The sequence below is a fragment of the Arachis hypogaea genome, chromosome 14 (genome assembly GCF_003086295.3).
Source record: "Arachis hypogaea cultivar Tifrunner chromosome 14, arahy.Tifrunner.gnm2.J5K5, whole genome shotgun sequence".
Taxonomy (NCBI): Eukaryota; Viridiplantae; Streptophyta; class Magnoliopsida; order Fabales; family Fabaceae; genus Arachis; species Arachis hypogaea.
This window is the reverse complement of record NC_092049.1, coordinates 28,058,541-28,076,646: the sequence shown is the minus strand read 5'-3', so window position 1 is coordinate 28,076,646 and position 18,106 is coordinate 28,058,541. Positions and strand designations below refer to the sequence as shown.

General features: G+C 36.9%; 1 protein-coding gene across 2 annotated transcripts; it reads right to left on the bottom strand.

Annotated features, from left to right (window-relative positions):
• Nucleotides 1-10,168: 10,168 nt before the first annotated feature.
• Nucleotides 10,169-17,275, bottom strand: LOC112741874 (pentatricopeptide repeat-containing protein At5g67570, chloroplastic). Of its 2 annotated transcripts, XM_029292062.2 has the most exons (11): nucleotides 16,558-17,275; nucleotides 14,985-15,359; nucleotides 14,648-14,889; nucleotides 14,359-14,550; nucleotides 13,852-13,933; nucleotides 13,573-13,761; nucleotides 13,368-13,481; nucleotides 12,265-12,358; nucleotides 12,025-12,182; nucleotides 11,490-11,933; nucleotides 10,169-11,243 (listed from the first exon to the last, which is right to left on the bottom strand). In XM_029292062.2, exons 2-11 carry the CDS (start codon nucleotides 15,348-15,350, stop codon nucleotides 10,470-10,472), a joined length of 2,655 nt encoding a protein of 884 aa, XP_029147895.1. In that variant the 5' UTR covers nucleotides 15,351-15,359; nucleotides 16,558-17,275; the 3' UTR covers nucleotides 10,169-10,469. The 2 variants fall into 2 exon arrangements, with proteins under 2 accessions (XP_029147895.1, XP_072070103.1); XM_072214002.1 differs by lacking the exon at nucleotides 16,558-17,275 and having other exon boundaries at nucleotides 14,985-15,496.
• Nucleotides 17,276-18,106: the final 831 nt, after the last annotated feature.

Genomic DNA, 18,106 nt, shown 5'->3' with positions numbered 1-18,106 from the left:
TAATTTTGTTCTTTAAATCTTTCTCAAAAGCCAAGTCTCTGCTCCTTTTTACTCGAAAACTCTGTTCAAAATACTCATTTAGTTATAATTAATTCCAAATCAAAATTCGACTGTCAGAACTCAGTTGCATACTATCATATAACTCAGTTTTCAGCCAATTATTCAACAACAACATCTCAGTGCCTTATTTCTCAATATGGCTGAAACACAACAACAAATCCAGCAGCAATTCAGCTAAAATTTCAACAGCCAACAATCACATATTTGAGCAATAGACATCAATAGACAACAATCCAACCATAAATATCAATTATTTCATAATTTTAGCCGATTAAAGAGTCAAACTCTGCCTCTGTGAAGCGTAGAACACACACAAGATACTGGAGGAGGTTTCTGATCGGTCAAACGGAGTGAAAACATCGAAAACTCAGTGGGTTCCTTCCCTCTTTGGGTTCGGCCAAACTGGTTCCTGGCAGAAGCAGCTCCACTTCACGATTCTACCAAACAAAACACACATCACCGCATAGAGGATGAAGATACGGTCACTTTTATTAGATCAGAATTTTTGTGGGGATCACGGATCTTAAGAAATCAAGCTCGGAAAGATGAAAAATCAACAAAAATTATCCATGCATGTCACAGCTGAACTAGAGGAGAGAGAGAAGATTTGTGCTTATATATAATGTGTAATTAGTGACTAATGTCACTTAATTAGATGGGAAAGGCATGTGTCACGACACGTGGCGTATTAAGCGCTGCGTGTTGCGTTTTTGAGCTACTGAGTCAGCGAGGTTAAATTTTTAAATATCTTAGAAGATAATTAAGATAATTAGATATGGTAAAAACTCAAATAATTATCTCAAGTAGTGGTATTTAATTAGAATAAAGATTGGATAAATTACTAATATAAATGACATTAGTAAAGCCTAGCTTTTTTCAATCTTCTAGGTCCAATATCAAGTGATTGTCTTTCATCAAATAAAATTAAATAATAACATAATATTAATATTACATTATTATCCATTTTATTTAAAAATCAGAAAAAAAAATTTTTTATAAGCGCAGACTGATAGAAAGAATTATTGTCGGTCTAGAATTTTTCTCAATAGAAATAAGAACTTTGTTGTAAGCATAGCTCCAAACCAACAAATAACTCTCACATCAAATTTTAAAAGTTTTTGGTTGTTACAAAGTACAAACCCCAATAAAAATTAACCGAAGTATTTAAACCTCGGGTCGTCTCACAAGGAATTGCAATGAAGTGATCAATTATTGGCTATGAAGAACAAGGGGGTTTGATTTTCAATTGACAAGAAAATATAATGACAATAAAGTAAATGACAAGAACTAATAAAGGAAAGGAAAGAACTCTTGGCTAAGCATAAGAATTGAGATCACCATCCTTGTCTACAAACTAAATATTGACAATTACGAGGAACCGAGCTCATTAAGTCTACTTTTATGCTTGAATTATATCGAATGGCTTGATCAACATCAATCCATAAGTCCTAACCTAGCTACTAATTGACTTAGTAGTAGACTAGTGTCAATGGTTATCAAATTGACCACAAAGAGTTCTCAAATCTCCAAATCAATGAGACCCAATGACTCAAGGTCACTCAATTCCCTTAGCCTAGGCCAAGAGTAAAGAAAACTACTAAAAAAAACTAGTGAAAATATTTTATCAAACACCTAGTGTGCAAGAAAAGTAAACATCACAAATTGCAAGAATTAATGAAGCTATAACTAACAAAAATAAGGAATCAACAATAACAAGTGAAGTAAACATCAAAAGACATAGAAACATAAAACTGCACTAAAAGAAAATTCAAATCAACAAGAGTTCATGAAACATAAAAGCAACAAAATAAAGAAAATGACAAGTAAAACTAGAAGAGTAGAGATTTAACAACAAGAAATTAAAAGAGAAAACTAAATCAAAACAAGAATTGAAAGTTGGATCTAAGAAAATTAAACCTAAACTTCCCTAAATTCTAGAGAGAAGGGAGAGCTTCTCTCTCTAGAATTCTCACCTACACTATGATGAAAACTAAACTATGACTACTTGCTTTCTTCCCCCCTTCAATCCTTGGGTTCAATAGCATCAGAAATGAGTTGGATTGGGCCCAAAATGCCTCAGAAATCGCTGGCCACGAGTTGCTCAAAATGGCCCACGCTGATCCTGCGACGCGCACGCATGGGCGACGCTTCGCCTAACTGTCTGGTAACTATGGCAAATTTTATATAATTTTGAAGCCCCAGATGTTAGCTTTCCAACGCAACTGGAACCGTCTCATTTGGACTTCTGTAGCTCAAGTTATGATCGTTTTAGTACGAAGAGGTCAGAATTGACAGCTTAGCAATTCCTTCATTTCTTCATGAGTTCTCCATTTTTACATGCTTTTCTTCATTCCTTCAATCCAATCTTTGTCTTCTAATCCTGAAATTATTTAACAAATATATCAAGGCATCGAATAGAATTAAAGTTAATTAAATTTAGCTATTTTAAGACCTAAAAATATGTTTTTACACTTAAGCACAAATTAAGGGAGAATTACAAAACTATGCTATTTTATTGAATAAATATGAGAAAAGTTGATAAAATTTCCTAAATTAAACACAAGATAAACCACAAAATTGGGGTTTATCACGCACACACTATCTAAGTAGCTAGACTGTAATAAGGTGGTTAAACCAAAGTGATTTAGGTTTTGTTACGCATTTAAATGTTTTTGTCAATCAAATTTAATTAAGTTGGTTCAAACTCAACAAAAATTATTTACACACGTACGTGTGAATCATACTTTTTTTACGTGAAAAATAACACTGAAATTATTTAATCGTGACATTGAATTTTTTTAAATTTTGACACTACAGTTTGTTTTTTTATTTCTTTTTTTTCTTTGTGCAAAATTTATGTGTTTTTATTTATAAAATACGTTTTTTCTTTTAAAAATTTTAATGTTTATTGTAAAAAAAGATAAACCAATAAAAAAATAAAACTTTGCATAATTCTTTTATTTTATTTTTTTTATTTAATTTTTTCTCTTTTTTTGTTTTTATTCTTTTGAGAGGGTGAAATAAAAAGAAGGATGAGGAGGAAGAGTTTAAGAAAAATATAAAACAGAAAATAGCATCAAAATTTTTTAACAGCGACACAAAAATTTCTTACTTTTGACACGAAATCTCTTAATTGTGACACAGAAATTTCTTAATCGAAATTTCTAAGGACTTGATACAGTAATTTTTTAACAAGAACTTATTTGACTGCTTCTTCTTATTCTTCTTCTTTCTTCTTTTTCTTTGTTGTTTTTATTTGTTCGTTTTTGTTATTTTTTTTTGTTTTTCCTCTTCTTATTTTTATTCTTGTTTGAGAAAGAGATAAATAAAAAAATAAAATAAAGAAAAAGAAGAGAAAGAGAAAATAGGAAGATAAATTGACGTAGAAAAAGAAGAAGATGCATGATGTGTACGTAAAATTCAGTTATTTGAGTTTTTGTTTATACTAAAATAAAATTGGTGTGTAGATCTAAGATGTGTAAATACAATTTGATTTAACTTGAAAAAAAAAACTTGAATGTGCCTAACTTTTTTGAGTAATCTAAAGTTTAAACCTTTTTTTTTATCTTTTTGAACCTTTAAGACAACCAAAGAAAGGTAGGAATTTTTCTGTTTCGTCTTATACCACGTAGAAGAAAAGAACCAAAGAACCAATTATTTAGGAGTAAATAGTCAAATTGGTCCCCGAAAGATAGCCCGATCTTCAAACGAGTCCCCGTAAGAAAAAGATAATAAAATTTGTTCCCGAAAAATTTAAAATTGGTAACGTTAGTCCTTCCGTCAACGTTTCGTCAATTCCGTCAGTGATGCCGTTAACTGTTGCTTATGTGGCTGTCAGTGTGGCATATGAGCATGCTAGCTTGGCGCAGAGTGGCTGGTGACAAGATATATTTCCATATGTATGTCAAATTAGTCCTAGGTCTGTAAACCCTAATCCCCTCTTCGTTTTAAATTGCCATTGTTGCTGCAGCTTGAGATTGATTCTGCAGAGGCCGAAAATTCATGACCGATTGCACGATGGGTAGCGTAGGTGGGGGTCGCAGTCGACAAGTGTCGCAATCACACGGAAGTCATGCCTCGAGCTCTTCGCTGCGGTGGCGGAGGAAGAACTCTGACCTAGTTTGCTTTTGTGAGCTGAAGACAGTGATCAAGAAGCCTGGGACAAGAGAAAATCCTGATAGATTGTTCTATGCTTGTCCAAGATACCGGGTGAGTTATCAATGTAGTCTTCTTGAAACTTCAAATGATTTGAGTTGGATTTTGACATTTTGGTACCCTGATGTTGTGCAGAAGGGCAGCCACTGCAATTACTTTAGGTGGGCTGAGGACGACGAGTATGAAGGATTAGAGCACTTAGGAGAAGTTAAAACTGATGCACAAATGGAGAGTGATGCTGCTTTGTTGAACCATAACATATCTTGGAGAATGATGACCTTAGAAGCTGAAGTAAAAGCACTTAGGATGCAACTATATTTTGGATTAATAGTTGTGATTGTGATTTTTATGATTATGTGTATGTTCTTTAGTGGGAAGTGAAGCAGTTACTGTGAAAAGGTGAAAAGGATGATGCTGTGAACCTTGACAGTTTTCTGTTGTTGTGAAAACCTTGCATGTTCATGTTTCTTTACTAGTAAAAAGGTTATTTACATGCAACATTGTTGTTGATCATAACATAATGTAAGCAAATCAGAATAAGCAGAATTAAAATTAAGTGAAGTAGGAATAGCATAACATCATAACATAACCAATGGTGAACTAGTTTCCATTGTCACAGATTCAAATAAGAACATTATTTTAACATGATAATAATCCAAAAGGTAGTAGCTGACAGTTGAAAGCAGTATACCATAAAGGGCTATACAAAAAACAGGGCTATTGAAGATACCACAACTACCACATTGTTTATAAATGGTAAAATTTAGCCCTGACAAAATAACAGATACTAATTGTCCTATATTTTATGTCTTCAAGTCTTGAAGTCATTCCATGTCTTTTTTTTTCTGGGAGGTTTGAAACCCGGAGTTGGAACAAATGTCATGAAGCTGGCAAGTTTCTTGGCTGTTGCGGAGCTGCTACCCTTGATGGTTTCAGCAGATACAGCAATTGCTCCTGGAGAGGCATTTCCCTTTGCCCTGGCCCTGGTGACATGGAGTTTTGGAGGCCTTCCTCTTTTTCTAGTCTGAATCAAACAGTTATCATCATTGTCTGAAATAAAAAATAGCTACAAGTAACCAATGCTCAAATTAAAAGTCATGGGCAAGATTACCTGAGTGACATTGGTTGAGGTTTGGGATTGTTGTGTCAGTGGAAGCTGAGCATGCTGAGTAACAGGAATTTCAGTCTGTTCATCTGGAGCAGCTACTGCTACTGCAGGTGGTGTTTGTATGGGCTGAGTGTGATCTTCCTTTTCTGCTTCGGGACCAGGTGCATGTTGTAGTTGTTGAACAGCTGCAAGCTGCGATTGCATCATCCTTGCTTTCTCTTGAGCATCGTCTTGCTTTTTCTTGCTGGAAGTTCTCTTGGTGTGGCCCACCTCTCTACAGTACATGCACCGAATTGGAGCATACTTCCTTTTCATTTTTGTTTTCGTGCCAGTGGGTCCTTCATCCTTGTCCTTCTTTCTATTTGTTGTTGGTCTGCCTGGTTTAGGTTTGATAGGAGGTGGAACAGGTGCAGGAGAACCAGTTTTCTCCCATAGATCTTATCCCTTGACAGGATTAACATTGAATTGGTATGTTCTTCTGTAAGCATCCATGCTCAACCATTCGTGGCAATACTCCTCAGGCCTCTTATCATTTTTTTCTTGAATGGCTGATATTGCGTGCATACAAGGCATTCCTATATATTTCAGAAAAAAAAATTCATTCAGTTAAGTATGAAGCATGGTATACATATGAAAAATGAAATCAGTTATGAATTCAACCAGTCAACTGCCAAAACCTGCAGGAGCAAGTATGCTTCCCCAAATCTACCACCATATTAGTAGGCTATCCTTGAACTTCGTAGACTTCCTCTTTCGCATCACCCGACCAGTAGGGAGCCCAGTTTCTGGATAACTTAATAAGAGATTCTAGCATACTTTGCTGAACTGGAGCAAGTTTTCCTTGATAACTCAGAAGCTTCAGTCTATTATCAGACATGCTTTTCATAACCATTCTTTGTACCTCCTCTGCCAGACTCAGAATAGGCTTACCTCTGTCATGCTTCATCTTTGCATTGAAGGATTCACAAGCGTTGTTGCAAATGTTGTCGACCTTTGGCCCTTCACTGAAATGGGCTTTGGTCCAAGCTTCCTTCGGCCACTTGGCTAAGTATTCCCAAGATTTTTGATTAATCCTTTTGACTCTATTCATATTCCTCTCGAACTCAACCGGGGTCCTCGATCTTGCACACTCCCAGACCAAGTCCTTAAGTTCGACGCTGCCCCAGTGTTTGGAGAAGTTCCTCCACAAATGCCACACACAAAATCTGTGTGGAACTGCTGGGACGAGTTCTTTGACTGCTGGTATTAACCCCTGCACAAACAGTCAAGCCCGACAACATTTACAGTCATTACAGTCCTCAAAGAAGCATCATTAAATCAAAAAAGTCCTTAAAAATCAAATCGTGATTCAAATTAGTCCTCACCTTTTGCATGTCTGATATGAAATACAAGTTCTTTGCCTCATATTCTCTCAGGTCTGATAGGAGCAGCTCCAAGAACCATTTTCAGTTATTTCAACATCAACAATTGCGTATGCAATCACAAAAATGTGATTGTTTGCATCCTGTCCGCATGTAGTGAGAAGCTGTCCTCCATGTAATGTTTTCAGGAATGCCCCATCTAGACCTATCAATGGCCTACAGCCTGCTTTGAAACCCTTCTTACAAGCATCTAGACAGACATAAAATCTCTCGAACTGAGGCGGATTATCAGTTATGGGAATCACACCCACCTGAACTGTCGAACCTGGGTTGGCAGTGAGCAATTCATGTGCATAATCCCATATCAACCCGTATTGAGCAATCTCATCCCCTTCAACTATCTTCCTAGATGCCTTAAGAGCTCGGGTAATGCATGAACTATTCAGCTTCACGTTGCACTTCCTAACAAACCACTCATATACCTCCCTATGCTTCATCTTAGGGTGCTTCCTAAGTTTTGGGTATAACTTATTCACAGTCCATTCCAATGTAGTAGCTCTGTTTTTTCATTTTCTTGCGCAAGTGTGATTGTCAACTAGTATTTTTATCTGCCAGGAACCATCACTGGGGTTGTGTCTACAATATACTACCCATGGACAGTCTTCACACTTACAAACTGCCCTGACTCTAACCTTGTCATTCTTACAGAACCTAATATTCCTATCCCATTGTATAGTGTAATCTCTAGTGGCAGCCATAAAATGTTGCTTGGATTTGAAAACCATACTTACCTCAAACTTCAGATCACCAAATTTGGTCTTGTCATTATAATGTGGATACACAGCTGGCCCTTCATCTTCAGAGTCTAACTCATGGGCAGAATCTTCTGACTTCCATTCATCTCCATCTGATGATTCTTCCCAATCAAATTCGTCATCTGACTCTGAAATTACATGAAAATACCGTAAGATTTGTGTAGAAAAAATAAATTAGTTGAATCAGATCTATTAAACAAGTAAATTCAATAACAGATATACAATTAATTATATAATACCTTCATCAGAGCATTCATCAGATTCGATGTCCTCATAGCTGGAGTCATCAGTGTCAATAGCTTTGTCCCTTGTTCTGTCAGCAGCAGGCCTATGCTTCTCTCTGTGATCTACTTTCTTGGCCCAAGAAGACTCTACTCCATCAACTCCACTATCACTGTCACTACTGTATATGGGATCTCCTGCAACTTTTGGAGGCTTGTACAAACTGTCTTCAGCACTATCATATGAATCATGAGATTGACTATCATCTGCAAATGGAGTTGCCTTAACCTGCCTTCCAGATCTTGTACTGGTTGTGGCTTTCACCTTCTTGCTGATCTTGTCGGCTGCTGTAGCCTTGCCACTCCCTTTAGCAGCCTGGGGTTTAGTCCAAGGTTTGGGCTGCTGGACGGGCTTTTGCATGGGCTTGGTTTTGGGCTTTGGAGTGGGTGTACATGTGGGTTGGGGGTTGGGCTGAGGAGTAGGCTTAGGTGTGGGCTCAGGAGTGGGCTGAGGTGCGGGCTGAGGTGTGGGATGAGGAGTGGGCTCAGGTGTGGCTTTAGGTGTGGGCTTATGTGTGGGCTGAGGAGTGGGCTTATGTGTGGGTTGAGGAGTAGCCTTAGGTGTGGGCTGAGGACTAGCCTTAGGAGTGGGCTGAGTTTTGGCTCTTTTTGGCTTAGGTGATTTTTTTGTTGTCTTACAGTAATCTTGGGACATTGCATCATTGTGGTCCTTGTTCAGTTTCTCTGCTTCTTCAGGGATGGTTGGCAAACAAAGTACTTCATCATCATCCTTACTCATGCAGTCAACCACGTGTGGCTTAGACACTACATGCTCAAAATAGATGTTGATGAGGTGATGATTCCTCCTGCAATCCTTAACCAATTCCAACAGATCAGTGTCATTTTCTAGCTTCCTCAACCCATTATCCAGCAGCGTTCCAGGAACTTTCCACAAGCAATTGTTCATCTCAGCATATCCCAGCTCCTTGTAGTATCCCTTCACAAAGAAAACGTCTAGAGTGTCTAAATCTACACCCATTAATACTTCAGTATTATCTGGTTCATAACACAGATAGCCTGATTCATCTGTTTGGAACTTCCCACCATGGTGAAATACAAAGGTCGTTGGGGGACCTTCCATCTGAAACCAAAACAGCAACACACACAACTGATGCAAATTTATTTCATGGAGAGGCAATGCATATTCAACATCAACTCCCAAAATGAATCTAACACACACACATGCAGCTACACAGAGCACAAACAACGTTCTCAAGAATCCAAAAACAGGGTCATATCATGGATAATCACCAAAGCCCTAAGCCTGAACACATTCTCCTAAACCCTAACATTGTAAACAATAACAATGGATTTCCAACGATAATACAACTACATTGATCAGGAGATAAAACCACAATCACTCTCACAAAATAAGAAAAGAAAGCTAACCTACCTCTCACGCAAGGCGATGGAGTGCCCTTTTCGGTTGACCAACGTGGTCGCAAACCGGTCACCAACAACTCCAGCACACTGTCGTCGTTGGTCAAGCCTGGTCGTCGCCGTTCAATGCTTCGTCTTCCTGGAGGAAACAACTAAGACGAAGGGATTGCAGGAGTTTTTTCGTTTGAAGATCGGGGTATCTTTCGGGGACCAATTTGACTATTTACTCAATTATTTAGCCTCCAAGGTGTAGAAAACTATATTCAGTCTTTATCATTGATCTTGATAAAATTTTTACTACGAACATAGTTTTTTGGATCCCAAACCATGAACTAAAATTCTGAGTTCACTTTCAGAAACTATAGGAATTTTCTCCCTAGTTTTCCAAACTAGAACTGTAAAATTCTTTCGCCTAAAACTATAGAATTCTTTACCGATAGAGTTTCATTTGTAATCATGAACTTTTTTTTTAAAGAGATTAAGATTCTTAAATTTCACATATCTCTTTATTTTTTCTTTTAAAAGTTTGAAAACAACTTTATAGTTATCTATTTTTCGTTTCATATATAAATATTCAAACTAAGTCGTTAAAAAACAAAAGACTGATACTCTTAATAAGAATTTTCACCAACTTTAGGAGGAGGCTTTGGTAGGACAACTTTAGAAGTCTTGCAAAGTCTTGTTTTCATTTGTTGTTGTTCGATTGCCTTCTCTTTACGACTTTACCAAGAAACAAATTTAAATTTCACAATCGGAACTTGAAAAATGAACTAAATTATCAATAAATTGAAACTCATGTTGAGGGACATACCTGAGAAGAAAGAAATCTAATGCAGTAAGAGAGAACATGCACCTTGGCATTCAAATTTAATTTCATTCTTAACCATTATCTTAAAAAGTTTAGGGCACCTAATAATTCCACAACAATTGCTATGTTGATATGTATGTCCCAATATCGAAATTTAAGAAAATAAATAGAGCACAACAGAGTAGAACAAGAACATTAAGTGGCCCTGAACACTTATTTGGTATCAATAGTTATGAAATAAAAATTGAGTTTCAGCAATTAAGTATGAACTACAAACAAAATGAAGTAAACTTGACAACATCTGTGAACAAGTTCGTGATATAGAGAATAGCCTATGATGTTTAAAGAAGATGAATAATGTTTATTCCTTAAACTATACTTTAATATACATCCCTTCCAATTACAACAGTGGTGCTTAAATAAAGCTGGTCAAATTCAAAATCTCCCTGCCCCTTCTGCTATAAAAGATTACCAACTTTTCCTCACTAGCTACAACCAAGTTCAGTGTGTAAAATGTATCTTATCTTCCTTCCTCATTTTCTTCCATGCTTCCAATATTTCATATGCTGAGGGCTTGCCAGGTACTCCCTCACCATCATCATCATCATCTTTATAGTTTCCATCTTCCCCGAGCACCTCATTTGAATTATCGGAAGACTTTTCGGGTGCGAGATTATCGGCAAATTCCAGCCTATTAGCACCATAATTTATTCTATCTTCCATCTTAAATTTTTGAGGCCTGAAAAAGTCATTTTCTCCTATATCATCTTGATCATAATTGAAGATAAATGCCTCTGATTCACTGGAGTCATTTACGAGCTCAGCACTTTCCATCCTCATTCTCCCTGAAATATTTGGCTCATCTTCTCTTCTTTCATCTGAATCAATTTCGTCATTCTGAAAATTTCCCGTACTTCCAATCCCAGAAGGGATGACTCTAGAGATTGTTTTTGACGCACCTAATCCGCAGAGAACATGCAACGATCTTGATAAATTTGAGACTGTTGCTTCTGACACGACATCACAGTTACCAAGAGAATCCAATAGCCGCTGTAGATTTTCATGGTTAATCCGGTCTTTATTTTCCTTAAACATGTCTGTCCACTGCTTTTCAGTCACTCGGAATGGTGCATATGCCATGGTGTTAACTAAGATAACAGCTCGCTCATAATTGTGTTGAGATATAGCTTGAATCACCAATTCAAAAAAGAACATACGGTGAGGAATTTCACCAGCTTCCAGAATCATGTCGAATTCATGCTCGAGTAAATGACACTGCAATGAAACCAAAATGTTAAAAGTTACCAGCACAACAATAAGTACTATTTGTGGTTCCATTTCTGACTGAATCACTGATATATGGCACCAGTAATATGAAAAAAAATGCAGAGAATCTAAATAATCATGATAATAGTGCCACAAAGAAGTTAAAAGATTTGCGTTTGAGCTGAATTTGGCAGGAACATATGAAAGTATGGCAGAAATATAAAACAAACAAGTACAAAATAAACTAGTTTGTACCTTGCCAGCTCTTGATGCTTTTACAAGTACTGTCGCAGATTTATTTTGATCCAATTTACAACAAAAAAGAATCATCTCTTTGTAGACATGCTCGAAGTATTCCCACTGATGAGCACTGGCAGATGCTTCCAACATAGCACTATATGTGTACACGTCCGGGATAATCGAGCTACCATCACCAACAACTTCTTGAGGGGCAAAGGTATCTAATCTAAGGGCCCTAACTTCCTCAAATAACTCTTTAGCTTTCAAATACATATCATTCTGGCCATAAACTTTGAGCATCGTATTCACAGCCCCTATGTTAGGAGTACAAATGCCTTTCATGTGTTCAAAAATATGTATGCAATCGTTAAGATGCCCACCATCCATTGAAGACATTATCATGCCGGTGAAGGTAACTTCCAACGGCCGAGCATGAGAAAGTCTTCTAATCTTCTCGACCTGCAGCCATATTTCAACAAGTTGTATTCTTATACTGGTTTACAAGTAGCTTCAAGTATGTCTAACCATACCGATGCAGAAGTAAAGTTACCTCTACAATAGCATCTTGCCACCTTCCATAATTGCAGAGGCAACACGCGAGTTCATAATACACGCTGGCAGCTCCCATAACTCCTCTACTTTCCATTTCCCTGACAGTTTCAATAGCTTCGTCAACTTTACCTTCCTTCCACAAACATCTTACCAATACTAAGAAAGTTAAAATAAATATGTCAGGGCAACCAGCTGTCAAATATTGGTAGTAAACAATCAGAAGGAAACAAAAATCTACCTTTATAAGTTAAAGCTTTTGGAACTTCCCCACTTCTCGTCATCTTTCCGAACAGCTCATGGACAAGGTCATAATTGCCTGATTCCAGCATTACCTTATCACATGGATTGCTTGTAAGACTTGAATGCAAACATGCTTTAGGGTAATAATATCTAAAGGTAAATAACCGTAGGACTATCAACCAGTTTTCCCATTCTATCATGAAAACTCGGAAAAAGAATATAACTTAGAATTAGCTACTTAATTTGTGAATGAACTGATAACTAGAGCCATCATACAAACATGGGTACCTTCGTCTCTACATAGTTTAACCACATCACCTAAATGACAACCTTAAAGAAACATGTTTCCAAAAGACACCAGGTAGTATACATAAAAAGCTTCCTATCTTCCATTTTTCATTTTTCATTTTTCAACTTCCTAGGGAAACTGAGTTAACATATGAGCTCAGTTGTTAATGATCTAACATGCAGAAGATGCTAGCATGTGAATATCCACAAAGAAATTGTTAGTTACCGATCCTAATACAAAGCCATTACACCATGAAAGCCATCCAGTTGGGTTTGGAGAAGGTAGTGCAAAAACTACCGAAGCCTTGTGAATGGAGCTGTTTCCAATATTTGATCCCATTATCTACAAGTCACAAGTGTACAACACTATTTCACCATAGTTTTCTCTCTTATGGAGCCATTACACCTTACAGGAAAACTAAAAATAGAAAGGAGAAGTAAAATATGTAAAGGTTGTTCGAGAGACCTCAAAGGCCCCACCTGAAAACTTAGTTGACAACCTGTACAATTCCCCCTCTTTACTTATTCCACTCAGTTCCAGTTTTTCCCTACTTTCCCACCTCCTTGCCACCCAGGCAAGATAGTTATATCTCAAGTCTCTCTTTTTCCTCTAACTCATATTTCTCGCATGGTTGTGTAAGATGTGCCTAATATAACACAATAACTACCAAGTTAGAATATCAGTTTTCAATTCCATATGCATGTTCAACAATAAACAAAAACATAGTGATGTTATATTGCATCTCCCTATTCCCGGGTTACAGTAGACAAAATAGAAAAATTAGATCGGCAATGTTGATATCCTGTACTTACCTCCATTGCAAGTCCATAAGTTGCTCCATTAGGTTTCAGACCACTTCTCTTCAGTTGCTTGAAAACCCAGGACACAGCTTTCCACTGTTTCGTTGGAACACAAGCATTAAGTACCTATTGAATGGAAGAAACTCAACAGTTTAATAAATCGGCAAACTAGCATTTAGTACAATGTTTTATGAAAGATATTTAATTACTTTCTTACAGCATTATAAATAACCAAATCAGGTTCAAGAGTTGGATCCCAGTCCTTGTGACGCATGAATTTAAATATTTTGGGTTTCTGCCTCATGCATTCAACAATAGTCAGCAATTCTTTAAGAAGACCAGCTTGACCAAGTGTAACAGCAACACTGTGATATGCAGCCATATCAGGATATGCATGGATATTTCTCTGAATAAATTGAAAGCAAAATCAATCCAACTGTAAAACAATATATGTTAGAAAAGAAACCCTCCAGGTGAAAAACAAACTGACTCTTACACGCATCAAATTAAAAATCTGAAGAGCTTCCTTTGGTCTTCTTGCCTTCCCAAGAACAGAAAGAAGTTTTGTGTACACAAACCTACAAAATTATCAATAGTTTCTTAACAATAGAAAACATACAATGCCAAGCACTAAGCATATTGATACACAACTAACACATGGGTCAAAATTACGAAATAACTCTGCACACTGTGATTTAATAGAACAGGATAAATACGTTTTCTATGAGTCCTTCCTTTATCAAGATTATTTATAGACAAATGCCAACAAACACATTCAAGTCCCAAGGCACTATGCCACTATGTTACACTTGCACCATCCAATAGGGTGGCTCAAAGTGCAAGGCTTCAAGCTGGTCGCGCCAAGGAAGGATAAATGAGCACAATTTCAAAGCCACGAATGAAATTACGCAGAATTTCTCTAATGGTCTTAGAGAATCTCGCCAAGCAAGACAGATTCCACATGTGAAAGATATAAAAGTGATGCTTTATACTAACAAATCACCTGCTTTGATATTTCCTGTGATCTTTATAATTATACACCCATTGGACAGCAGAAAGTGCTTGCTTCCAACAACCTTTGGCACCAAGCAACTCAACAATCCTCATCAACTGACCCTCGGTAAATGGTAATCCTGAAAGCTTCATTAATCTTGAAAACTTCCAATCCTTCACAGTAATCTCCCTATCACATAACCTACAAAAAGAAATAACTTTGAAAAACAAAATCAAAACTTCACACACAATCCAAAGAATAGAGAAATTAACTAGAAATATGAAAATCAAACACAAACCTATCAACAAGAAACCTTATGACATCAGCCTCACTACGACTCCTTGTCTTCTTTCCCTTATGCCAGCCTTCATTATCCGCATTGAACCAAAGCTCGTTCATTTCGATATCATCATCGAAAACCCACTTCAGTTCATCCACCTTTCTTGCCTCAAACATGTCCTTCAGCTCCTTCAACCTCTCCCTCTTCAGCTTCCCTCCTTCACATTCCTCGTTTGCCCTCACTCGCTCCCAAAACTCAACCTTTTTTTATAACGATAACAAGGTGAAGAAATAACTAACTGCACCAATAATTAACTAACTATCAAAACTTACTACAAGAAATTAGTTAAAGTTACCTTTTGAGTCCCCTCCCAAGGCTTCCCCACCATCAAGAACCTGTGATCATTTTCACTTTCCTTGGGTTTTAGAGCTTCAACCACTTTGTTGAACTCCTTGTACTCATGCTTAAGAACTTGGAATTGCTGTTCCTCCAACATGGCTTGCTTCTGTGACTCCGTGAGTGGAGGGGGCTCATTGGATTTCTGGGCTTGGCGGTTGAGCTTCCGGTTGTGTTTCTGAATCTGTTTCTTGCGGAGGTTGTGGACGATTTTGGGTGTGGGGTTGACACCCTTTCGGATGAGGGTGCGTTTGATGGCTTCCTTGTCGGGTTCGAATTGAGCGTGAGAAGGGAAGATGGTGGTGTATCTCTGAAGTGCTTCCATGGTGTATCTCTGGCAAGGAGGTAAGCAAGGCGAGAATATGAGAGATGAGAGCCCAAAAAGAAGAAGAACCGATGAAGGATTGCAGCCATAGTTATCAGAACCGAACTGCTAATTGACCCGGTTTCAACCAGTGGGTTACTCATTCCCCCAGTTGACCCAGTCATAATTAAATAAAAATGTAAAATTATAAAAATAAAATTAAAATCAAAAGTTAAAACTTAAATACATATCTTCACAAACATATTAATAACGATCAAGTATCAATTTTTAGACATAACGAATGATGTAAAAAGAGATAATAAACTAGTCAGTAGTACAAAATGCTTTCTTAATTTAAATGAACATGGGAGAGAGCAACAAATAACACAATCAGTAAATCAAACTCAAAAGGTGATCTCAAAGTTGGCATCTATATTTTCATAGGACAAATTTGAAGCTTGACCAACATTTCCTTCATTTTGATTTGCACCTATATCTACATTTGTATATTTTTCACAAATCAATACCAAGAAGAATTCATAATAGCAACTGAGTTGTGATGAAGACATTTTTAAAATTCTAGCATAAAAAAAAAGAGCATGGGAACAACAATTTTATTCTGAGTTGCAGAGAGCATGAACCTCAGTTTTCACAACAAATTCAACTATGATCATTTTCAGCAACAAAATATTTAGCTCAAAAGATGATTTACAGATTTACAGCAACAAAAAATTTAGCTAAGTGATTATTTCAGCAAGACAACAACAGATTCAAGCTTCAGTGATGATAATCAGTAACAAATTCAACTCAGTAATGATTTTAAGCTACAAAAATGAGTTCAGTGATATTTTAAGCAACAAATTCAACTTTTAGCAACAAAAAATCAAGGTGCAGTGATGAATTACATCATCAAAAAATTTAGCTAGGTAATTTTTCAACAAGACAGCAACAGATTCAAGGAACAAAAAAATTAGCTCAGTGATATTTTCAGCCACAAATTAAACTTTCAGCAACAAAATCAAGGTTTACATCAACAAAAAATTTTTAGCTGGGTGATTTTTTCAACAAGACAGCATCATATTTAAGGTTCAGTGATGATAATCAGTAAACAATTCAACTCTGATATTTTCAGCAACAAATTCAACTTTAAGCAACAAAATCAAGGTGCAGAGATGAATTACAGCAACAAAATTGAGCAAGAAAGAACAGGGAATTTGTTAGAACTCACCAAATCGGGGACCAGCTGCTGACGGCGAGGCTCGAAGCAAGAAGACGACGACGACTAGCCCGGGGGCGTGCTGCTTCTGCCGCCGGCGACGACAATCGTAGGGAAGGCGCGACTGAGTGCGAGACGGTGACGAAGCAAAGAGCTACAACGACGACCAGCCCCGGCACCTGATGCTTCTGCCGCCGGCGACGACGAGCGCAGGAAAGGCGCGCGCTGACTGCAAGACGGTGACGAGACAGAGAGCAACGACGAGCTTGAGTGAGAGACGGGAGGCAGTGAGAGAGACCGGAGACGAGAGAGCTTGAGTGCGAGGGCGACGGTAAGAGAGATAAGAGAGCTTCAGCTTAGTGAGAGTGACGAGACTAAGACACTGAGGCGTGCCCGGGTGGGTGCGAGAGGAAGAGGAAGGAGACGTTCACTCAGCAGATTTGGATTTTCGCTTTCCTTTACTAGGAAACGACGTCGTTTCCTTTTCTGAAAACAAATTAAGCACCCGGTCCGGCCGGTCCGGGTTATGGAAACCAACCGTGTCACCAGTTTTGCTTAAACACGAACGGCCCAAATCAATTTTTTGTGGGTCTGATGCTTAAGCAGTTTAAAAGGTGGCTCGACCCGGCCAAAGAACTAAATTTTCAGTTGAACTGACCAAGGCAAGTGGAATCTAATAACTATGATTACAGCCGGTGCTCTAATTCCCCTAATCCACATTTTCAATTTCTAGTTCAACTGCATCGAACCGGTTATATATAGTTACTAGCAGAAGATCCGTGCGTTGTACGGGTTGAAAATTTTTGCTTTTTGTTTTGAAATTTTTTTTTCAGTCTTTTTGGATTATTATTTTTTATATTAATAAAAATATTTTTGTTGTTTTATTTTTAATTAAATATAACAGATTTATTTACTCTATCACTACTTAAAATATATAAGTATTTTTTCTTAACCTTTCATAGTTTGTAAGTTGTCATTTTTTAATACTATCAAAAAGAGAGGATCAAATACACAAAAAGATAAAAAATTTAAGAATTTGAAAAACATACTATATTGACCTTTGATTTTGTTTAAATGCTGATTGAATAAAAAGAAAAAGAGAAAAAAATTGATTTTTGAAATTTCTCATCAAACTTGTTAATTTTTAAGATAAAAGAAAGAAAAATAACTATAAGTGTAAAACTTCGTTTGCCCAACTTCTAAATCTCTCGACCACTACCTATACGCTATAGAGAACATTGATTTTTGGTTTATCTTTAATTTTTTCTCTTTTGCTTTCTCTTCTATTCTTGATTGGAATATGTGCAACGCACGGACGGAAAACAAATGTTGCTAAAATTAACCATCATGAGTTTCTCTCCAAATACCCTTGTTGACGGATTCAGAAAATTTTGGTAGTAGGAGCAAAATTTATATAACATAATAATAATTTTTATAATAAAAATAGTATGTGTACATAAAAAAATTAAATATTAAATTATCTATTAACCGCTATATATCTGTGTATAAATAAATATATTGTTTAACTTATTTTTAATGTGTATTTTATATTTCAATATAT